Source organism: Ictidomys tridecemlineatus, chromosome 2, assembly GCF_052094955.1.
Source record: "Ictidomys tridecemlineatus isolate mIctTri1 chromosome 2, mIctTri1.hap1, whole genome shotgun sequence".
In the NCBI taxonomy this organism is placed as follows: Eukaryota; Metazoa; Chordata; class Mammalia; order Rodentia; family Sciuridae; genus Ictidomys; species Ictidomys tridecemlineatus.
In genome coordinates, this window is record NC_135478.1 from 145,556,450 (window position 1) to 145,580,852 (window position 24,403).

At 42.6% G+C, this 24,403-nt stretch overlaps 1 protein-coding gene and 1 non-coding gene across 5 annotated transcripts in view; one reads left to right on the forward strand and one right to left on the reverse strand.

Annotated features, from left to right (window-relative positions):
- The window catches only part of Scrn1 (secernin 1), a 63,623-nt gene that overhangs the window by 17,881 nt on the left and 21,339 nt on the right, over positions 1-24,403 (forward strand). Inside the window, exons 1-5 of one of the 4 annotated variants that reach the window (XM_078039913.1) lie at positions 2,443-2,569; positions 3,527-3,573; positions 4,469-5,392; positions 13,313-13,494; positions 23,400-23,602. In XM_078039913.1, the coding sequence (XP_077896039.1) occupies positions 13,394-13,494; positions 23,400-23,602 (304 nt within the window). In that variant the 5' untranslated portion in view covers positions 2,443-2,569; positions 3,527-3,573; positions 4,469-5,392; positions 13,313-13,393. Of the gene's footprint in view, positions 1-2,409; positions 2,570-3,526; positions 3,574-4,387; positions 5,393-13,312; positions 13,495-23,399; positions 23,603-24,403 lie in introns of those variants that run through there. The other 3 variants (XM_078039915.1, XM_078039912.1, XM_078039914.1) reach the window with 3 other exon arrangements.
- LOC144375536 (small nucleolar RNA U13) lies at positions 21,436-21,535 on the reverse strand. The gene has a single exon (XR_013435603.1). It is a non-coding gene; the product is annotated as a small nucleolar RNA U13 (small nucleolar RNA).

Genomic DNA, 24,403 nt, shown 5'->3' on the forward strand with positions numbered 1-24,403 from the left:
GTCAACCTACTTTATATACAAACAGAGATATGAAAAATTGTGCTCTATATGTGTAATAAGAATTGTCATGCATTCCGCTGCCATGTATTTAAAAAATAAAATCAATTTAAAAAATACAATATGGTTGGTTCAACGTTGTTGAGGGCCTGTAATGTGGGGCTTCTGTATTTGGATGTCATGGCCCCTGTCCTCAGAGAGCTTTTAGAAACTGATAAGGAAATATATTTGCAAGCAACAAACATGCATTATTCTAGAACAAACTGGATGCATTAGTGCTTGTGGACGCTGAATAAAGGGCAGTCTTTTATAGAAGTCTTCCTGAAAAAAAGCCATTTTGAATCTGATCCGGAATGACACAAAGAGTAAGCCAAGGGCATTCAGGTCAGGTGCAGGGGTGTGGTGGTGAGGAAAGAGAGTTGTAAAGTCATCTTCGGTTTGTGAGATGTTAGGAAACAACTATTAATTCATGAACATCTATTCTGCATAAAACATTGTGTAGAGCTGGGTGTGCAAAAAAAGATACAGTTCCTGCTTTCATATTGCTTAGGTTTTTTTTGGAGAGAGGAAAGAGAAAGTAAATATTAATTTTTGGTAAGAAAGAAATTACACAAATTATTCAGATAAAGGGAAAGAACAGTATTCTATGAGACAGTATGGTATAGTGACATAAATTACAGTACATTTGAGCTGGTATGTGAAGCTGCAAAAGAAACTAGGCAAATCATTTTGTTGTAAGGAAGCATGGAAAGGAATTCTCAGGAAAAAGTGTGGAGCATGTGCAAAGGCCCTGAGGGTATTGGGGGAACTGGAAAAAGGCCTGTGCTCTGGAGTTGTGAGAGTGAGTGGCATGACTTTGAGGTTTATTCTAAGAGTGGTGAAGTGTTTTAAGCAGAAATACATGATCAAATCTTCCTTCTGCAAAGATCTCTTTGGCTGCAATGTGGAGGATGTTTGGAAGGGAAATAATAGAGGTTTTGCAGCAGCCCCCTTAAAAGACTACTGCCTGGTCCAGGCTGGAGATGATGAGATGATGGTGGCCTTGGTGTAGGGTGGTGGCAACAGAATGGAGGGAAGTAGCTAGTTTCCATAGAGATTTAGGAGACTGAATCTATAGGACTTGGTGACATGTTGGATAAAGGAGAAGTAGATGACAGGGATGATTTCTGAATTCCAGAAACTCTACTGGGATGGATGATGGAGCTGGCCTCTGAGAGGGAAGGTTGGAAGGATCCCCTTTGGGGGAAGAGGCTGAAATCAGCTTTGGATACCAGGGAGACAGTTGGGTCTCTGGTTGGGAGCTCAAATTGAGAACTGAGCTGAAATTCACTGTGTGCACCTCATGGGTGCATAATTAACAAGGGAAGCTCTGGGCATGGAAGAATTTTCCCTTGGGGGGTGGGGAAGGCATTAAACAAGGATGGAAGGGTCAAGAAGTGAGGATGCACAATGGTCATTTAGAAGAGACCTAGCCAGCCCAGGAGCCACTGGAGGGGTAGGAGGGAAAGCCAAGTGTGCTTGAATAATATGTCACGAGGTAGAGTAATACTATATTTTAAAAGGGGTAGGTGGTCTCTTTCGGTTTATCTTTAGATCCATTTTCTGATTTCTGATCACACCTCCAAATCTGATAATCAGTTGCCATGCATCTTTAGATCTGGTAGTGAGTGCCCCTCTACAGAGTACCGTCAACCCACTGCATCTTCAGGTTCCCACATCTGTGGATTCAACCAACTGTGGATCCAAAATACAGCATTGGTGCGTTGTGCATCTGTAATAAACACATAAAGACTTTTTTTCTTGTTATTCCTTAAATAATACAGCATATGAACTATTTACATAGCATCTACATCTCATTAGGTATTATAAATAATCTAGAAATGATTTAAAGTGTACAGAAGGATGTGGGTAAGTTATATTGCAAATAACAGACATTATTTTGTATAAGGGACTGAGCAGCTGTGGATTTTGTTATCTGTTATCTTCCAGGGGTCCTGGAACCAATTCCCTTGAATACCAAGGAACGACTGTATTCTTGTTAATTCATTTATTCGTTTGACAGATTGCTGTGTGTGTGTGTGTGTGTGTGTGTGTGTGTGTGTGTGTGTTCTGCCAGGAACAATAATCCCCTTTGCTTTCTCCCACGCCACTGCACTTTTGGCTGCCACTTCGGTGTGTGGAGAATCTGAGCTCATTTAATCCCACGGAGTACTAAACAATATCTGGTCTCTGTGACTCTGTGGTTCGACTCCAGGCACCCCACCTTCACGGCCAGCGGGGATGGCTTCATGAGCTCACTGCGCACAGTTCCATGGAGAATCTGTTCCCGCTGGTGAAATGCGTTTGCAGAACTCGCCCTTGGAAGGTTCTCCGTCAGGTCCGCTCCTGTTCTCATAGGTGCTCTCTTTTCAGGATGGCCCGAGCTCCTCCAAGTTACTGCTTTGTGGCCTTCCCGCCGCGTGCTAAGGATGGTCTGGTGGTGTTTGGGAAAAATTCAGCCCGGCCCAGGGATGAAGTGCAGGAGGTTGTGTATTTCTCCGCTGCTGATCACGAACCGGAGAGCAAGGTCGAGGTAAGTCCTGCGCCTGTCTCAGTTCCTCCACGCTGAGGATCCTTCTCTGACTTCTTTCTTGGAAGCCTGCTCACCCATCAGATTGTCATGTGATTTCTGCGGATTCCCATTTTCATTCACGTTGGCTCACAGCCTTAAAAATGAGGGTATGTGGAGAATTCTCTGTTCCTTATGGTCCTTGTTTTATAATTAAGTAAAATTTTACATGGTTCTAAGGTCAAATCTTTATAGGCAAGCACTCTACCACTGAGCTACATACAACTCCAGCCCTAAAGTCAAATCTTTAAAAAAGATATATTCAAAGTACTATGTCTGTCCTTGTCTCTTTTATTCCATTTTCTTTTCTCTACACAGTTAATCATGTTTTAGAAGATTTTTTGGTTTATCCTTCTCATTAAAAATGTACATATGTGTAAAAATCATACATAACATATATGTATTTTTCCAGGTCCCCTTCCTCCTTTTTTTTTAATATTTAGTTTTTAGTTTTAGGTGGACACAATATCTTTATTTTACATTTACATGGGGCTGAGGATGGAACCCACTGCCTCATGCATGCTAGGCAAGTACTCTACCACTGAGCCACAACCTCAGCCCCACCTTTTCTCCTTTCTAAGGTTAATAGTAGCATGCCACATATACCTCTATCCTTTATTTTTTTTTTCGACTAAAATCCTATCTTGGGAATCAGGGCATATGATATGTACAGGAACTCTTCATTCCTTATTTTGAGCTGCAGAATGTTCCGTTCCATAATGAACCATAGTGTAAGCAGCCCCCGAATGCTGGGGGACATTTGGGTGGTCTTCCTGTCTTTTACTATTATAAAGAGTGATGAAATGAATAATAGTCACATGCATCTACCACAGTATCTAGTCTATTTTTGTCATGTTACAAATTATCAATCAATTCCTGTTTTGAATGCTTTAACAAATATACTTTTTTTTTTTTTGGCAGTCTTTCTTAGGGATAGATGCCTAGAAGTGGTAATACTGGGTCACAAGGTAAATAAACATGTAATTTTGTTAAATATTATCAAACTTCCTTCCTCAGGTAGTTTACCACTTTGCATTCCCACCAGTAATGTTATGACAGTGCCTGTGTCTGCATATTCCTAGAGTGTTTTGTCAAGTTTCCATGATGGCTATCTTAATTAATTTACTATTTTATCACAATCTTTTATTGGGTTGTATTCTCTTTTATTATAAATTCTCTTGGGTTTTCCAGGTGTATTGTTAAGAATTACCACCAAATAATGGGACTTTGATTCTCTTACATCTCTAATTATTTTCTTGTTTGATTGCTCTGACTCATATCTCAAACTCCATATTTCTGACATGTTTTTTGCCTTTGTTTCTGACCTGAGTGGAGTTGCCTCTAGTGCTTCCCTGTTGAGTAAGATGATGGCTTTGGGACTAAGATTTATGTTGTTTTATCATGTTAAAAGATCTATATGAGTTCTTATTTTTAATGTAAACAACAACTTGGGAATAGGTATTAAGTTTTGATGAAGGTCTTTTCATGATTACGGAAATAATCTAATAACCTAGTTTTTTTCTTTCTATTCATCTGGTAATTGAGCCATGATTGCATTCATGAAATACACTTCATGGTTATGGTATATTTACTTAGGGTTGTGTATGTGTGCACGCACACAACTAACAAACAAGTGTTTGTTGTTTTTTGGAGAAAAATGTTGGAGCTAGTAAATGAACAAAACTCTTTTCTCTCCTCTCCTTTTTAGTGTTTTAAGGCTGTTAAAATAAATGGATTTTTTTTTCCCTGGTCGTCATGTTTGGTTTTAAATTAGTGCATCAATGTGTACAGTGTTTTTTTTTGTTGTTGTTTTTGTTTTTTTCTGAATCTTAAATCACTGGTTCTGTTTCTATCCTTTGAAAGCACAAGTCAGCACCAAAGAGCAACAGAATTCTATGAAGAGCTGCTTATTTTGGGTGAATTTGACAAAGGCACTGGAATGAACAGGCAAAGTTGAGCGTGACTAGACGTAGGCTGTCTGTGGATGGAGCAGTGGTGGACTGTGTCCTACGGGGCTTTTCACCAGAACCACATGCCTCTTGAGTTAAGCTGCCAATTCAGTCCAAGCCCCTAGACTGCAGTGAGTCTTTGATGTGGGAGAAGAGTGCTAGTTTCTTTGATGAGCATGTTAGGTTCAATTGGTTTTCATCCATGCATGAATATCTGTCATTTGGGTCTGAGTATTTCTCTTTTCCTGGAGCAGGGTAGAGTGGGTGAAGTTTGTTGATTTGAGTGATTACTGACCTTCCCTGTCTGTCTTCCCTGAATAATTCTATTTTTGCCCCTGAGAGAGCATATAAATAAACTTTGATTTTTACATGGACAGATTTAATTTCCCCAAATTGGCTGCACCAAATCTCACCTTATATGCACTTCTTACAGTGTGAAGGGCACTCCTCCCAAGGAGAGGGGCAGATGTGGTCTACATCTCTCACCCCTACCATATACCTTAGTGATTGCTCTGACCTGTGGGGCATGTGAACGGAATGCTATGTGCCTTTCAGGGCTGGGTGGTAAAAGGACATAGCTTTTTTCTGTCTGGATCTCTGACTGTAGCCCTAAGAAACCAGTCATTTATCATGCTGGGAGGAACCCAAACTTTTCCACATACAGAGACCACAGGGAGGGGCCCACTTGGAGAAGAGCTGAGGTTTGCTAGTCAACAACCTGCATCAACTGCCAGACATGTGAATGAAGGACCTTCCAGATGGTTCCAGGCCCCAGTCTCTGGAGTGGAGACACACCGTCCCTGCTGTTTGCTGTTCACATTCCTGACCTGTTAAACATGTGAGCTTAATAAATGGTTATTTTATACCACTAAACTGTGGAATGATTTGTTAAGTAGCCCTAGTATCTACAACATTATACATAAGCCATTTATAATCATGTCTGAAATAAGTGTTTCAGAAAAGTTTGTTCTTTTTGTGGGAAAAATAGGTTAAATAACTCCTCTTGTTCTACTCTTGTGGCTATAGTCATTTTAGGGAATAGACTTACTTTTACCTATTAATTCATGGTATATTGTCACTCAGGTGTGCTCCAGGTTAAATCTTGTTCTCTTATGTGAATAGGTGCAGTTTTATTTTTATGCAGTACTAAGGATTGAACCCCGTACCTCACAAGTGCCAGACGAGTGCTATTCCGCTGAGCTATAGCCCTAGCCCTCTGATATGTTCTTGTTCATCCTCGTGTGTATTTCTCCTGGATCCTTTTCCCTGCAGAATTACCAGATTTTTTTTTCCAGGATACACCTCTGCCCGTCTCTCATTGAAAAAGATTCTTATTTGTCCTTTAGACTTTTTTTTTCCCCTTAGGGCACATTTGTGTTTACATAGCTAGGAAAAGAAAGCAGAGAGTTCCCATATACTCCCTCACTCTGCCTCCTAGTCTCTCCTGTGCCTGGTGTGGTACACTAGTTATGATTGATGAGCCATTGTTATGCACTGTTATTGACTAAAGCCTAACATTGACTCTTTGTGTCATATATCCTATGGGCTTTGACACACATGTAATGACATGTGCCCATCATTATGGTGTCATGGAGAATGCTTTTATAGTCATGGAGACACTCCATGCTCCTGACCAGTTCATACTTTCCCCCAACCCCTGGCAACCCCTCTCTAATGTCTCCATGGAAACATGTAGTTGGATGGTATGATATGTAACCTCTTAAACTTGGCATTGGGAAGAGAGGGATTTTTTTTAAATTTTATTTTTTAATAACTGACCTGTGCTGAGAGACTCTGTGACTCCAGGTGTCAGTGCCCAAACTCCCTATCTTTAGCACATGCTTCTGAGTCTGCTTTCCAAATTTACTGTTTAACTCCCTTATAGTTACACCTGTCTCCATTGTGTCCTTGTCCCAAGGACAAAATGCTGGATTCCTTCTCATATTTGGGTGTATGAGCCACAGTTATTGTCATACAACTTTCATAAAAACGCCATTAGCACACAGATTTTTTTTTTTAAACTCTGAAGAGTAAGAACTTCCCATAAGAACCAATCTATTCCTCATCCATTTCATGATACTCTAAACACATATCTAAGAATTCCCTAGAAACCTCATACTGGACTGTTGAGGTCCCAGGAACTCTCATCCTGAGAATAACCATGTAGGAAAAGTCATCCTGATTGCTTATCCACCCACTCGTCCTTCCCTCTGGCCCATCCTTCCAGGTGGCTTCCCTTCCACCTTGACTACTCACCCACCCTTCATCCTCCCATCCATCAGTCCTGTCATATACCATATGTCAAACTCACTTTGCTTGAGGCTGGGAGAATAAGCAATAAGATCCTTCAGCACAGAGTTGCTCAGTTTCTAAAATTACACCGTGTGTTTTTATTCAGCTGCAGAGTTGGCAGATTGGAACGTCTTAATTTGATATTCTTTAGTCTTTCCCATGTGGATTCTGTTTTTTTTAACAGCTTGTCTTTGGCTTTCAAGTAGGATGGATAACTATGTATCTAGTTTGAAAGCCTGTCTTCTCTTTCTGAGGATGCTGTACCACCATGCATCGCAGAACTCCCCTCAACTTACTCCAATTACAGCTTTTCCCTCTGGATGTGGGGAGGTTGAGGAAGCAGATGAAAACTTCTGGGTTATGATGTGCTCTGTGTGTGTGTGTGTGTGTGTGTGTGTGTTTGTGTGCATATGTGCATACACACCCACAGATAGCATAGTTCTATTCTTACATGGTTGTACTTACCATTTAGAAAAATATTGAACTTATATTAGAATATTATTCCAGAAAAACAATGGAATTCAGCTAAAGTTTACATTTTTTACACTTGGTGCCCAAGAAGCTAATTATACCAGTTTAGGGAGCCCTTGGTAGCAAGGTTAGTTTGGACACATAATTTTTTTGAAGGAGTCTGTTAATGTTTGTTAATAAATCTCATTTCCATTATTTTCCTCCTTCATTTTTTTCCCATTCCTTGAAAATTAATTCTAATTTATGTCTGTTTTTCACTACACAAAGAGCTCTGTGGACTCAGTATTCTCATGATTGGGATGGGCTTTTTGTAGGTCCTGTCCCTTTTCTTCACCAGTGAAAATATTTATGAGAAGAAGAGACAATTTAGAATTTGCAATGGCTTGAGAAAATTGTTAGAAAAATTGTTCAGGGGCTGGGGATGTGGCTCAAGCGGTAGCGCGCTCGCCTGGCATGGGGGCGGCCCGGGTTCGATCCTCAGCACCACATACCAACAAAGATGTTGTGTCCGCCGAAAACTAAAAAATAAATATTAAAAAAATTCTCTCTCTCTCTCTCTCTCTCTCTCTCTCTCTCTCTCTCTCTCTCTCTCTCTCCTGTCTCTCTCCTCTCCCCCTCTATCTTAAAAAAAAGAAAAGAAAAATTGTCCACATGGAAGCTGTGTTTTGCGGTGTGTGTGTGTGTGTGTGTGTGTGTGTGTGTGTGAGAGAGAGAGAGAGAGAGAGAGAGAGAGAGAGAGAGAGAGAGAGAGAGAATGGGGTAGAGTCCTGAATTTTAGCTCTGGAGGTTATTTCTTCCAATGAGAAAGCATAAGACATTCTAGTATCCCAGCGAGCTAAGCAGAGCTCCATGGGCAGCCTATATACTTTCCTTCCTGTCTGTGTCTGTTTTCTGTCCTTCCACACCTGGACCAGGAGCTGTGTGAAACCAGCTTCCAGGAGAACACAGCTTGGCAGCAAGTGTCTTTTCCCAAACCTGACCCCAGGCCTCTGCATGGCCCATCCCCAGAGATCTCTTAAAGCTTCAGGAAAATCCAAAGCAGTTCTAAAGTGTGGTCAATGGTGTTGCCCTCTGACCTCCCTACGTTCTTTAGTCAACTATTTATTTAGAGTCTTATGAACTTTAAGGATGCACAACCAAATAGTAGGCACACATTGGAATTAAAAATTTTAAAAATAAACGAACAAACCCTCATTGACCCTGAGCAATGCTGCTTTAGGGTTGCATTCTTCCTAAAATTAAAGCCATTTCTCTGAAGCCTTCCATTTCCCTGCCCGTTCTCTCTCCACTGTAAGAAGTTTGGCTGACTCATCAATGCATCCCATAATGTTTTTCACTGGTGGTGCCAGGGTTGTGTTCACCATCTGAGTACAGTAAGAGAGGGACAATGGTTGCATTTCATTAGCTGAACCGCCTATTGTGTGAGCGTCTACTCCCCCTTTCACTGGGCGATGTCCACAAATAGTGTGGCTGGGACGTGGGGCAGGGTCGGCGCCAGCAGGAAGCTGATCTTGCTTTTCATTTTTGACCCATTCCTGTAGAACAATAAAAGGCTTGCTCTGCAGGATCATTGTTTTTATCTTTTCTGTAGGGCCTTTTCAAGACTCATCTTTTCCACCATCCCACATGGTAGGTGTCCCCTGCAGCCACCGAGAGGGGCAGGCTCAGAACAGGATGGTCCTTTAAAATCCCAGAGTTCACAGGAGGTCGAGTGGACATTTGGAAGCAAGCCTTACCACGCTCCCTGGCTGCTCTGGGCATTCTTATATTGTTATGAGGCTCTGACACCCCAAAGTCATACTTGCTGACAGATTTGTTTTATGAGAGTCAGGGAGGGAGTAGCCATGGGGCAGCAAGACAAATCACTCATCCCTTTTCACAGTTCACTTGAATGGCTTAAAAAAGCTGAGATGGCAGCCACCTCTTTGGATCCATCCAAGGGCTGAAACACTTTCCTTTTCTTTTCTAAAAAAAATTTAGCTAGAAATTTTGACTTGAGGCACTCAATTGTTTTTTTCTACTCTGAAACAAGATTTCAGGTGCTGGATGGATATTTTCTCCTGTGAAAACCTCCTCTGCCACCTCAAATCCCACTTCTGTGTCAGCCTCATTAATAATGTAGCAGTTGTCAAGGTCAGTGAATTTTATTTAAAAAAGAGAAAGAAAGAAGAAAGAAAAGACTGCCTGTGGAGTTTACATTCTAGATGGCTGGCTTTACAGTTTAGCTAATTACCTCTGGTGTAAATTTCATTATTTTGTGAGTTTTGGTCCTAACCTGGGATTTTAAATCACCCATGCTTATGAGGGTAATGTGTTCATCCCTCCCCTCCCGGGCCCCACTCCCCAGAGGTGACTGTGATTAGCCACATTTAAAACACAATGGAGCGGGCATGAATAACTGTCACAGAAGGGTCCTTGTTAGTCCCAGGCTTCTTTGGTTTATGACAAAGAGTCCCGCCAGGGGCATGTGTTACAGGCTCCCTGAGGTTCTCAGTACTTGAGGGGGATGTGGCCACATTGGCTTTCAGTTCTAGTGCTTATGAGGGCCTGATCTGTCCCATCTGGCTATTTGGGGATCCCCTTCCTTCCTCATCATTCTCAATTTGGCCCGGAAATTGTCAGGTTGGCTGCCTACAGTTTGAACTCCCACAAGGGCCATCTGGTCTTTTTGATTCAATGTGCCACATTTTTGTCAATCCTTGTTGAGCCTTTGCAGTTCTGTGCCTCAGTGTTGTCAGAGTGGCTGCTCTCAGCTGCACGGTGGGGACCTCCCTGGACCATGAATACACCACAGACATCCCATTTCTGCCTTTTCTTAGGCTCTTTGCTCTCTCCAGAATATATCTTTTTTTTTTTTTTTTTTTTTGTATCAGGGATTGAACCCAGGATGTTTTACCACTGAGCCACATCTCCAGGCCTTTTTAATTTTTGTTTTTAAGAACAAGATCTTGCTAAGTTGTTTAGGGCCTTGCTAAGTTGCTTTAGGGCCTTGCTAAGTTGTTGAGACTCATTTGGAACTTGTGATCCTCCTGCCTAGGCCTCCAGAGTTGCTGGAATTATGGGCATGTGCCACCACGCCCAGCCATCTGGAATATCTTGATGTCTGACATGTTTTTTTCCAAATCAACTCAAATGTCACCACTTGATAAAAACCTCTTTCCTTTGGACCTTTGTTATGCTTCCTTAGATCTTTACCATCCATCTATCCATTCATTAAAAATAAAGCTTATTGGTGTCCACTGTGGACCAGCCTTGATATGTGAATGGACTAAACAACAAAGACTTCCTCCTTCTTTCCTGCGGCTTACCTTCTAGCTTTTGGGGAGATAGCATAGCAGGGCTGATAAGAAGGAAGGGGCAGGATGCCATGAGTATGACATGGACAGGCCTCAGTGACACTCGAGTCATGTGGCAGTTACACAATTTATGTGGCTAGACCTTCTTCTTTCCCAACCAAGGGACAGAAAACAGCCATCCTCATTGATTTTCTGCCAGCAACACTTGGCACAAAATACTTTGAATGTAGTGGGTGCTCCATAAATAATTGGTAAATGGGTATAAATGTATAAAAATGTATTTGAGGACAAATCAATAAAACCATTTCCTATTTCTACTTTTTTCCTGCCTTTAAAAAAAATCATGATAAATCTCTTTTAAGAAGCTGAGATCCTTCCTCATTCTTTCTTTTCAAGACAAAACTTGTCACTTGTGTTCAGTGGGGACAGGGCTTTTGGAAAATCTTGGCCAATGCCTGTCTTTGGCAGCTTTTCATTTCAGTAACAGATACTTGAAACACTTAACCTATACAGAGAAAAGGGTTATTTGAGCTCATGGTTTTGGAGGCTCCAGCCCAGGATTGGTTTGCCCTGTTGCTTTGGGCCTGGGATGAGGCAGCTCGTCATGGCAGAGGAAAATGGCTTAACTTCAAGAGCCAGGGAACAGAGGAGAAAGAGTAAGAAGCTGGGGTCCCACAGTCCTCTTCAAGGGCCAGTGACCTAAAGACCACCCATTAGCCCCACCTCTTAAAGGTCCCGTCACCTCCCAGGAGCACCACCCTGAGGATCAAGCCTTGAACACCTGGGCCTTTGGGGGTCCCTCAACATCAAAACCATCGCAATGCCTGAAAGGCTTCTTGTTTTTTTAACATGGAGGAACGCAATTTTAAGGTAGAACCTTCAGTTCAACTTAGAAAAGCACAGGGAACATAGTTGCGATTCCTATTTTGGCTGGCCCTTTGCTCTAGATGAATCATTTATTAAAATAAATAAATTTTGGGAATGGAATAGAGAAAAACATTTCCAGAGTATGTTTTATTGCTCATTTGCCACCAAAATCTCAAGGGTTTCTTAGCAACCCCTGGACTTAATTAACTTGCAGTTTACAAATATGTATCAAGTGAAATAATATCCCCCCACTGCAGTGAAACCCATGACGTGGATTGTGCAGACACAGATATCACCCGACCAAACCACTGTGTTTGCTACGTGCATTTCAGCTTTTACTTGAGGAGCAGAGATTACAGGAAATCAATACAGAATAGATTTCTGGGTTGTATTCAGTCCATAGAACTGTCTTGGGAAAAAAAAAGCCTAGGCTTCAGTAATCCAGGGCTTTCAGCTGCCCGATTTAAAATGTAAATGACACTGTGGCTCATAAAATGATTCTCTGGGAGCTTAAAAGCTCTTTGCAATTTAGTGGCCCACACTGCATCCACCACACAGAGAGTGTGTCATAGGGGCCTTGGAGAGCTTTGTGCCCAGCCCAGTCCCCTCGTGGGCCACAGGGTAGGGAGCTTAAGGGGAAAAAGCAAGCAAGGATGTGAGTATGTCCCCACCTGTCCTGGTCCCACACTTCTCATCTTTTTGCCCCAGCTCACTTCGACCGGTTTTATTGTGTTTCCGCTTCTGTGTAAGAGTTTTTATGAAGGAAATGTTTTACAGTTAAAAATACTTTTGGATAGTAGGGGATAGGAAAGGTAGCAGAATACAACAGTCACTAATAGGGCATTATGTAAAAATGTGGATGTGTAACCGATGTGATTCTGCAATCTGCATTTGGGGTTCATAACCCACTTCAATCTAATGTATGAAATATGATATGTCAAGAGCTTTGTAATGTTGTGAACAACCAATAAAAAATAAAAAAAAATACTTTTGGAAGAAATAGTGTGATCTAAGTTAGCTCCCTCAGGTAAAGACCGGGCAGCCCAGAGAAGGTTAAGATATGCAAGTCTAAGTGGCTTGTACTGTGTTGCTGACAGCAGCTAGAAACACACCTCCATGGATCTGTTTCCTCCTGTGCCTGCCTCACTGCCTTAGAGAATTCTCACTGCCTTAGTGTGAGAATCCAGTGGCCCAGACTGGAAAGCAATGTGTAAGGAGGTGCATGTTGGAATGCTATGGTTCCATGCCAATATCAGAACCATTTCTTCCTTTTCTGCCATTACTGAAATCATGTAGGTTGTCAAACTGAGTTCTGGGAAACTCTAGGAATTATTTTTGGGGTCTCAGGGAACATTTTTTCTTCAGACAAAGCATCTTCCCTTTTAGCTGCGTTCTGTGTCGGGCTTCTGGGTGAGGTTTTTTTTGAAGAAAGAGCTCTATACCTTCAGAAAAGTTTAGAAACCCCGATCCATCAGGATTTTTGCAAATGGAAATTAATAGCTATTTTCATTTGAAATGACGGTCGTCATCTGTGGCTCTGGAGATGGTCAGATACAGAGTGTTCAGGGCAGAGGTTGGCTGAATACCTAATGCAAGATGATCACAGGTGTGGAAGCACTATGAACAGATTGGCTTGAACGAAACAGACTGAACTCACCATGGAAACCTTTGAGCTGCATTGGGACTCCAGGTGTCTTTCAAAGCTGGATGTTCACATGGCCTTTTGTTTTTTGGCTCTGTGACTGATGTGATGGTCCATTGTGAGAGCCTGGGTGGAAACCAAGAGGTACCCGACAGGTGACGGTGCTTTCTTTCTTGTCTTCATTTTTTAGTGCACTTACATTTCAATTGACCAAGTTCCGAGGACACATGCCATAGTGATAAGCAGACCCGCCTGGCTTTGGGGGGCAGAAATGGGAGCCAATGAGCATGGCGTGTGCATAGCCAATGAAGCCGTCAACGCCAGAGAACCGGCTGCTGAGACGGAAGCCTTACTGGGGATGGATCTGGTCAGGTACTGCATGGTGATTCTTTGAAACAACTGCCCAGACAGAACAGTCTGGAATGGGGAGGAGATTTATTTCCTCCTGAACCTCATATTTGGTAACACAATCCTCCCAGAGCTGATGTGTGCCTTTTGATAGAAACTTTCAGATGATGGGGAAAAAAAAGAGAATAGGCTAACATGGAATATTTTTCAGTAATAAAAAAGAATCAAGTACCATCATATGCTACACGATGATGTTGAAAACATTATACCGAGTGAAAGAAGGCAGGCACAAAGTCATATACTGTACAATTCCATTTGTGTGAAATAATACAGAAGAGGCAAATCCAGAGAGGCAGAAGGTGGATTAGTGGTCGCCTAGGTTTGGGTCAGGGTGAGGAATGGTGAGTGAGTCCTAATGGGTGTGAGGTTTCTATTGGGGACATTTGAAAATGTTCTAAACTTGAATCATGATGCTAGTTGTACAAATTTATGAATAGACTAAAACCACTGAGTCTCATAGTTTAAAATGGGTAAATTTTATTGTATTTGAAATATATAACTATATGTCAAAGAAAAGATACATAAAACACATAAAATTTAAAAAAACCACCAGAGCAATGACCACCCTCCTTCACTTTCTACCTCTCAGTTGTTTCTTCTTTCTTTCCCTCCTCTCCTAGCCAGCATGTACCAGAAGGAACTGGATGTGGAAGCTGGATGGGACAGGGATCTTTGTCTATTTGGCCCTCTACCCCATTTATTACCCCTAGGAACTGTGGGCCTGGCAACTAATGGGTGATCACCAACAGAATTTTGAATGAGTGACTAAACTGCCTTCTTTCCTTTGTTTTGCTCTGTCTTCCACAGATGAGAGAAAACATTCAACCTTTGATTTTCTGAGTCTGGCTTATTTCACTTAGCATGGTTTTCTCCATTTCCATCCATTCACTGACAAATGCCATTATTATGATTTTTTTTTTTGAGAGAGAGAGAGAGAATTTTTTTTAAAGAGAGAGTGAGAGAGAGGGAGGGAGGGAGAGAGAGAGAGAGAGAGAGAGAGAGAGAGAGAGAGAGAGAGGGAGAGAGAGAGAATTTTAATATTTTATTTTTTAGTTATCGGCGGACACAACATATTTGTTTGTATATGGTGCTGAGGATCGAACCGGGCCACACACATGCCAGGCGAGCGCGCTGCCGCCTGAGCCACATCCCCAGCCCAAGAATTTTTTAATATTTATTTTTTTTTAGTTTTTTGTGGCGAACACAACATCTTTGTATGTGGTGCTGAGGATCAAACCTGGGCTGCACGCATGCCAGGCGATTGCGCTACTGCTTGAGCCACATCCCCAGCCCAAATGCCATTATTTTGAGAATGTTTTTTTTTCCTTGTATGCTTCAGATTGATCTTTTCAAGATTATCAACCTATAAGGCAACAGGAGTTTACTGAATATCTACTTTGTGCTTGACCCTGAGTGCATAAAGAAGCTCAAAGCTTCAACAAGATTTTAATGTGGTTGCAGGGAGGAGACAGAAAGTTGAGCAATGCAAATTGTATGAACAATATAAGAGATGACAGTAGGAGAGAGGTGACTCAAGGAAATTGGACATCACATGTGTGGCACAGAGTTCCGGGATATAAGCACTGAAACAATTTCTAGAGCACTGGTTCACAAAGTGAGGATGGTCAGCAAGCTCTGCTCTGTGTTCAAATATTGTCACAGACTGGACACATTTGGGATGCTTTGAGGAGGAGTTTTTGACTTGGATCTATTTGCAAGACTCAGGGATATAGACAGCAAAGATAAATTTGGCACATAATTGGTGTTGTGATAGCTAGCAAGGTCTGGAATAATAACATATGTCAGGAATAGATGACAGGGTAAGGGCTGAACTTTAGCTATTTAGTTTTAACTCTTGCCCTGGCTATCCCTGTGTAGTTTCTGCAATAAAAAAAGGAGTGAGGAGGACCCTGTGACAAGCAGGCTCTTCAGAGTGGGGCCTCTGTTATCTGCACCTTGCATGGATCTTTGAGTTCAGGGTTTGGTCTCAGCTTTAAACTGGCTAGGATCAGTTCAGCCAAGTCTGGTGAAATTCTAAGGGACCATTTCAGAGCAACCAAACTCCATCTTATGTGCATTTGTAGGAAGCTCCAGGAGATATTAATGTTGAGGATTCACCAACCACAGTTTGGTGATCAGATTCTAGAACACTGTTTCTCAAAGTGTGAACGGTGAGCAAACATGGTCTGGGAACCTGTTAGATATTATCAGTCCCCACCAGACCTCTGCTGAATCTAGGGGTGGGGCCAGCAATCTGTTTGAACAATCCCTCCAGAAGGTTCAGAGGGGTGACAAAGACAGAATAGCCCTGCTGCAGGGGGAACTTGCCGTGGGTTGGTTCCATCCTTTCGATGTCAGACTCAGTATCATTCTAGGTATTGCTGTGTGAGGTGCCCCTACTTTCTCTGACCTTGCTTGTCCTCTGTGCTTGGATGACAGTTCTTTCCTGGTCAGCTCCTGTGAGAGGAGGCTGTTTATATTTTATACTCCAAGTATCTGCTAGACTTTAATGGAATATTTTAAAAAGTACAGCAGTTTTCATAAGTATCCTGGTCCTTTGTGTTTTCCAACCATATGTTTCAAATCCAATCTCAGTTCAAAGAGACATAAATGAATGACAGTAGCATTCTAACAGGCACCGGATTTAAAATAAAGGTACAATTCATACGTATTTCTTAAAGGCTTGTGTGAATGCAAGCATTAGGGCAAGAGCATCAATACTTCCACTGATGCTGACGCTAAAAACCAAGCTTTGTTTTTTATGTATTTGTTTAGTTTTTTTATTTTTACTATCCACAGATCTCTGTGGGACTCTGTCAACCAATTCCCCCCATTCCTATCCTCAACCCCCAGAAAAGGCACATAGACACAGACGTTTCTGCATTTCATGAGGCTGGTTCTAAGTGCCAAGTAGCTGACAGGAGCTAACATAAAGGGGAGAATTTATTAACTGAATGTCAAGGTGTCTCTTACAATCCAGGGTTTGGCTGTCATGATAATGCATGTAGGCTTCAGCACCTAGGAGGACTAGAAAGCTTTTAGGATCCATTAGTCTGTTGTATGCTGGGAAATGTTTAATAATCAACTGGGGGAGGGGCAGCCCTGATTTGTGGACTTTTCTACTCTCACCAGGACAGATTTCATGGCTACCAGTTGCTTAACAATTGGTCCAAAATCCCTGAAATTTAACCCTCTGCTCTCTGAGCTGATGTTACTAGGCTCAGCTTTGGAGGCTGGACCCATGGAAGAGTCATGTCTGTGAGTTGAGTACTGGGGAGAAAGAAAGGCTTTATTCATTGACCAAAGAATGGAAGAGAAAGGGTTTTGCTCACAAATCAGCTTCTCAACTCCAGAGTCAAGGGGTTACAGACACAGGAGAGGAATCATGAGGAGAGAGAGAGGCTAAGGAAGGGGAGGAATAGTCCTGTGTTTTCTGGGAATAGGCAGAGATCTACCAGGAACTCTGATGTCACCTCTTTTCATTCCTTTCATGATCTGGTACTTCTGGTCGTGGAAGCTGGTAGGTGCCTTTAGCCTTGAAGTAGGGAGACTGAGAGCCACAAGGCAAGTCTGGTAAAGTCAACCCTATATTATACTTTGCAGAAAACATTTCTCCAGTGTTCTCAGCAGGGCTGAGTAGAATTAGGCTCAGATGTTGAGGCAACAAAGGAGAGAGACACAGTATGAAGATAGAGATGCCAGCTTTTTTATCCCATCCCAGTTGCCCATCCGACATCTGTAGGCCCAAGTGAAGAGTCACTTTCAGCAACAGTGGGCCTCAGGTCCCTGAAGGACCCTAGAGAGCTATTGTCATAACCCACAGGTATCATCTACAGCAAAGCCAGTGGGGGATTAATAATGTTATTGCCTAGCTGTGTGTCCTCCAAAATTACTGTTTTTTTTTTTTTATAAGTCAATTAAGAGCAAGTGAAAAAAGAAGGTTTATTTAGCATTTTCCTTGATAACACTTACGGCTGGCTAGGATAGGTCACCCCATTCCTTCAGTGTTCCAAGTCTCTTCTTTGCATAACTGCCTTATTCTTTTCTTTATCTGCAGATTAACTTTTGCTCATCCTATCTGTGTTTAATGTTGGCACAAAAACCCAGTCAATCTCAGTATTTCAGAATATTTTATAATTCTGGACACATCTCGTCAGCCCCTCAGCATGGCAAGAACATCAATACAAAAGTCACTGGAAAGAAGCCAGTGTGAAAATTTGGAAAGCCCTGTAGTTTATCTTATAGGTGGTTTACACATGTGGAAACTCACAGGTGATTTGAAGGGAGGCTGATCACTATAGGAGGAACGAACTGCCATTAGTTCTAGCTCGCTGATCACTCTAGGAAGACATATGTGCATGTATTTCATTCAGTTCTCACAACCAGCCATGACATTGGTCTGTTTGTTTACTTAAATTTAGTAGATGAGGAAGCTGGAGTTTAAGGACTTGCCCACAGCACCAAGGCTAGATGGTGACTGGACCAGAAATACCAGGACCTGCTAACCTCAGGTGAACCACTCCTCTCTGCATTAGATCGAAGTCCTACTCTAATGAGACAGGAAGCTCTGGACACTGAGAGGTGGAACGGAGCCCAAAAATCACACACCCTGACTTCTGTCAAAATGCCATCTTGACCTCAAATTTAGTTTGAGGTCAAGTTGGCATTTATTTGTGACGCATGAATCAGGGTAGCCTTCATTATGCAAAATAATATTCCCATGAGGCAATAGCAGAACAGTGGTTTTATAAAATGGAAACAAGGAAACAGAAGAGCAGGGGAAAAATGGATTGGTTAACATTAGGTTATTTTAGGTTACGTTTTTTGGAAGTGTGAAAGCAGAAGGGACTTCCTTGTTATGCTGACTCAGGCAGACTGGAATCTATTGTTTTAATAAAAAATTGGAGTATTTCGTGCTCCCTTAAAGCTTCAGTCCCTCCTACCCACTTGGTACCAGGAATTGAACTCAGGGGCGATTAACCACTGAGCCATATCCCCAGCCCTTTTTTTAAAAATTTATTTTTTTAAACTCTTTTTTTTTAAAAGTATTTTAGTTGTAGATGGACACAATACCTTTATTTTATTTATTTATGTTTATGTGGTGCTGAGGATTGAACCCAGTGACGCACACATGGGAGTCAAGCGCTCTACCACTAAGCCACAACCCCAGCCCCTCCACAGCCCTTTTTCTTTTTTTTTAGTTGTACACAATACCTTTATTTTGTTTATTTGTTTTTATGTGGTGCTGAGGATCGAACCCAGGGCCTTGAACATGCTAGGTGAGCGCTCTACTGCTGAGCCACAACCCCAGCCCCTCCCCAGCCCTTTTTGAATTTTATTTAGAGACAGGTTCGTGCTAAGTTGTTTAGGGCCTTGCTAAATTACCGGGGCTGGCTTTGAATTTGTGATTCTCTTGCCTCAGCCTCCGGAACTGCTGGGATTATAGAAGTGTGCCACTGCACCTAACAAAGCTTTTAGTTTGATTTTGGGGCATTTGGCCTGCGTGATTCCCTTTTGGTCTGGTCTGGTCTGGTCTGGTATGTTGGAGCCTAGTGCAGAAGTGCAATCCAAAACCATGTGTTTCCATCAATTTCAAATTCCCAAATCAATGCAGCACTTAACATCCACTTGTGACCTTTCTTAGTTGATTTGGGCTGCTATGATAAAGGTATCATAGACTGGAGAGTTTAAACAACAGATGTTTATTTCTCTTCTGGAGGTTGGGAAGTTAAAGATCGGGGTGCCAGCAGACCCAGTGTCTGGTGAGCACCCACTTTCTGGTTTGCAGACCCTGCCTGTTCTTTGTGCCCTTACGTGACAGACAGCAGAAAGAGGACAAGATCTGGTGTCTCTTTCATAAAGACCCTAATCTCATCACAAGGGCTCCATCCTCATGACCTAAAAACCTTCCAAAGGCACCTCTAAGTACCATCACATTGGGGATTGGGCTGTTCAACATACAAATTTTGGGGGTGGGGGGACATGTACGATCAGTTCACAGCCTTACCTTCCTACGTCCAGCCCTCTGGTTGAAGGCTGGGAATTTTTTAATGTCCAGAAGGCCATTGTTTTAGTCAGATTTTTAGCTGCTGTCACCAAAAGATCTGACAAGAACAATTAGAGACATAAAAGTTTATTTGGCTCATGGTTTCAGAGGTCTCAGTCCATAAACGGCCAACTCCATTGCTCTGGGCCCAGGTGAAACAGAGCATCATGGAGAAAGGTGTGATGGAGGAAGCAGCTCAGGACCTGGGTACCAGAAGCAGAGAAAAGCTCCGTTTTCCAGGGACAGAATATAAACCCCAAAGGCACACCCCTGGTGACCTACCTCCTCCAGCCACACTCTTTCAGCCTATCATTACCACCCAGTTAATCCCTATCAGAGCACTAATGCACTGAAGGCTCACATAACCCAATCATTTCACCTCTAAACTTTCTTGCATTGTCTCACATGAGCTTTTGGGGGGACACCTCATATCTAAGCCATAACAGCTGTTACTCCCGAGGGGACTTACAAACTTGTTGATTATGGGAAGAAGGAAGGTAATTGGCAGAGTCCTCTAAGAATACCAGGCTAAGGGGAGGGGTGTCGACTGTTTTCATTTGTTTTCCAGGAGCAGCAATTACATATCCCACAGTAAATCTAGTTATAACTTAGTTTTACCTTATTTGGCATACAAAGGGACAGGGTCCCTCTTGTCTCTAGAGGCACAGATATTGAAAAGATATGCAGACTTCTTAAAGGGGCTTTAAGTAAAGAATGTGCAGGTGTTTCTCTTCTTCCTTGTGAGATGTGTAAATCTTTCAGGATGGGGTGGGGCTAGCTTGACATACTTGTGACAAGGCTGTGAGCCCCAAATAAATATTTTCCCATAAAACTAGGAATTGCATTTAGGAGCAGTTAACTCTCAGGCCCAGAACAACCTGGACAAAGCATACAGTTTGGAAGGATCTGAGTTACACTGAAAGTAGATCTCAGAATGAGACTATAATTTTGGCTCATTCAATTTCATCCCTTTCCCTAACCTGATCTTACCCAGGCTAATGTGGGGTGTTGGAAGGGAAGTGAGGCACTGGGGCCAGAAAAGTGCTGTTCTTATTTGGAACCACATGAATCTACTCCATGTAGGAGGCAAAGCAGTTGAAAACAGCATTAAAATAGGCCTCTGGATGCTGGGTGTGTCCCAGGATTACCACAGGCCTGGTATCGGTGGCATTTCCTCCACACTCAGTGACATGGGATTCTCCTGCATCTCTCAGTCTCAGAGGAGAGTACAGAACCCTGATGTCCTTTGTGGCTTTGCACTGAGGAGCTGGTGGTCCTGTCTTCATTCTATGATTGGGAGACTAGCTGGAGGTGGTCATGTGGGTTCATGGAGCCACCCATGGTCCTGGTCTGAGGAGGAGGAGAGTGAAACCACAATTATGTCTGTAGTGGGGTGCTGAGGTCCTGCTGTGCATGTAGGGCATCCAAGTCAGGGTGGAGGCAAGTGCACACATTGTGGGTTTCAGTGGAAGGTAAACAGGCTGAATATCCAGAGAACATTAGAGAGATCCCAGCCTCCAAAGATGGGGCTACTGAGCACGGCTACGTGTTCACCTGTCCTTACATAGACTTGCATGGGTCAGATGGGGCCCTGCAAAGGCCCTAGGAGCAGAATCTGCTGGAGCAGATGTAGGAAGCATTGTGACCGGGGCCCACCAGGGACCTTGGGAAGGAGAAAGGAGGCCTTCCAGGTGCAGTTCTGGTGATGCAGGTCTCACAGCACACTGGTTTGCTCCAGATCCTCAAGGTAATATGAGCTCTCACTCTTGCTGCTCCTTTTTGGAGAAGACAACCTTGAGCAGAAAAGTCTACTTAATTCTATCTTTCAGTGAGCTTGCTCTTTTTTTTTTTTCTTTTCATGTCAGGTGGGTAATGTGCCAATGTGGTAGGTTTGAGGGAGGTGTTTCCCAGACAACTGTGGGCAAACCCAATCCCCATGCTTGTGAACCACAAAAGGATCAGGGTTATTTTTAAAAATTTGTATCACTTTCCTAAGGCGTTAGGGTTCAGCTTTGTAGATCAGAGCTTTGTAACCAAGCCTTCTTAAATGAGCTTAGAATGTGAAATTTCAAATGAATCAGTACGTAATAAATCGACTATGAAAATAAGCCTGTTACAGAATAAGTCCATAGCTTGTGGCTACATTATCTTTTCTTCTCCATGACAGCACAGTGGAATGCTCCTTCCGAAAGCACTGAATTGGGTGAATTTTAATAGCTACTGCTTCTTGTGTTGAAAATTCACCAAGAACAGGCTTGTACCACCATCTCAGTAGCTTTGCTCTAAGACTCTTGAATTTTTGCCAGCAGACTTACAATTTGAATGATCAGATGAATAAATGAACTGAATACGTATGATGTACCATCTTCTTTCATACCAGCCTGAGGAGGGAGGTAGAAATAATTTTACTTTACCAATAAGAAAATAGAGGTTTGAAAAGAAGACGTTACTTAAGATCATACTGCCTGTGAGTAGTTAAACCAGAGCGAGAAGTTAGTTCTTTATTTCTGAATTGCAGATTTCTCTGCCACAGTGTTCTGCCCCCTGAAATCTACTCATCATTTATTTGGTCCTAGGCACTATGCCATTCTTTTTTTTTTCTTTTGCAGTGTTGGGGATTGGACCCCAGGGCCTCATGCCAGGAAAATGCTCTACCACTGAGCCATATCCCCAGCCCCAGGCCATCTATTTTCATGTTCATTATCTCATGAAACTCATATCCATTGTAACCCAATGATAGAGGAACTAATTTCATGGATGTCATAAAACTGAAGTTCAAATGTATTATGTAAACTGCCTATGGTCACACAGAGGGCAGTATCTGTACTCTCTTTAAAAGGTTTATTAATTGGAAGGGCCAGGATGGATGTCTCACTTCAGAAGGAAGGTGTGTTCTTTTGATAACTGAAGCTGTAAGCCACACCAATTGCTGCAGGCAAATAGGTAGGAGGGAAATACGTAGAAAAAGGATGGAGCATGGCCTCCTAGACAACCATTTCTAATGAGATCTCTGAGCAAATTATATACACAGAGAATGATTGGTAATCAAATACTTTTATTACTAATTGTCTTAGACCATCCAGACTGAGATAACTATAAATAGGATACTGATAAACAACAGAAACTTATTGCTCATAGTTTGGGAGCTGGGAAGTCCAAGTTCAAGGTGCCAACTTTGGTGTCTGGTGTGAATGCATATCTGACTCACAGGTGGTGCCTTCTTGCTGTGTCCTTATGGTAGATGGGGCAAGGTAGCTCTCGAGGCCTCCTTCATACAAACACTAATCCCATCATAAGGTTCCTCTATTATTAGTCATTTCCCAAAGGCCTCCTTGCCTAGTATCATTATATTGGGTGATCAGGTTCCGTCATATGAATTTTGCAGGGACACAATTTGTAGCAATAACCAAAACACCTGTATAGAATGATGGCGGGCAAAGCTGGGCTGGGCAGAGATTTCCTTTTGTCTAGGTAGGAGTCAGGAGGAAGCACAGGGCTTGCTGAGGGTTAGAGCTGAGCCAGACAGATTCATGGGAGACGGAGTCAGCACAGAGAAAGAGGGGGCTTTCCAGGGGAAAAAGCTGCTGGTTCCTGATTCTGTCTGTGCAGAAGGGGGATGATTTTTGCATTTGTAACTGAATGTGTGATAGAGGTGTTTTGAGTTGAAAGTATTGTTGATTGGTTTGCATGTTGGTCTGCAAATTGAACATCGTACATGCATTGGTGTGCTTCAGGTCTGGGCCTTGTCTTGGTCTTTGGTTGCTATGACAATAATCATGTGGGTTGAAATGACTGAGGAACACTTCTCGTTTCCTGACTTCAGGCTTGGTTTAGAAAGAGGGACAACAGCTAAAGAAGCCTTAGATGTCATCGTCTCCTTGTTGGAAGAACATGGACAAGGTGGGAATTATTACGAAGATGCAAACTCCTGCCATAGCTTCCAAAGTGCGTATCTGCTTGTGGATCGAGACGAGGCCTGGGTGCTTGAGACCGTAGGGAAGTACTGGGCTGCTGAGAAAATCACAGGTGAGTGGTTTTGAGCATGTGAAAGACTGAGATGGATGTTGGCTGGACCCACAACACCAGACCCAGAGAAATCATGCTACCATGCAGCCCCTGACTGTGCTGGCTCTTCATGCTTAAGCACACCGTTCACTCCTGGGCATCTGTTTCTGGAGATGCACCTGGGGTTTTCTGAATCTGGAGTGAAGGGATGCTGGCCCTTGGGAAGCATATTCCTAACATTTCCTATTTTCTGTTTGCTTTCTGGGCAGGAACCAATTCTGACTACAGGTTGCTGCATGACTCAATCCGTTACTCTATTGACCAGGGTGGTCATTGAGAATAGATCGACAAATCCCTTCAACGGGAAACTGACCTGAGTTTGAAGCAGCTACCGTGCCCTGTAACTGTTTGTGGTTGGAATGGTCCTCTAAAAGAAGGAGTTTGGATCTGTGAGAGGACTGTTCAGTACTACTATAGACCAATCAGGCCATTTCTCTGTGAGGCAATGATCCTAGAAGGGCAGAGAACTTGATAGTTCTCATGGAAGGATTTAGTGCTCATAAAATTGCTGCTCTGTGGCCCTGGCTCCTAAGACACCACAGGGAAGGAAGCATTAGAGGTAGGAGTGGTGACCTTGAATCAGCACCTCAGCACTCTCATATTCTAGATGGGATTGGATCCCAGAATGGGTTAAAAGGCTCCCAAGAGTTCTGAGGATTGGCCAGTGACACACTCTTACATTCTTTAGGACAGAATGATAAATGCATAGCACATGCACTGCCACTCTTCCCACCTGTGTCCACAAAGACATGGCTAGTAGAT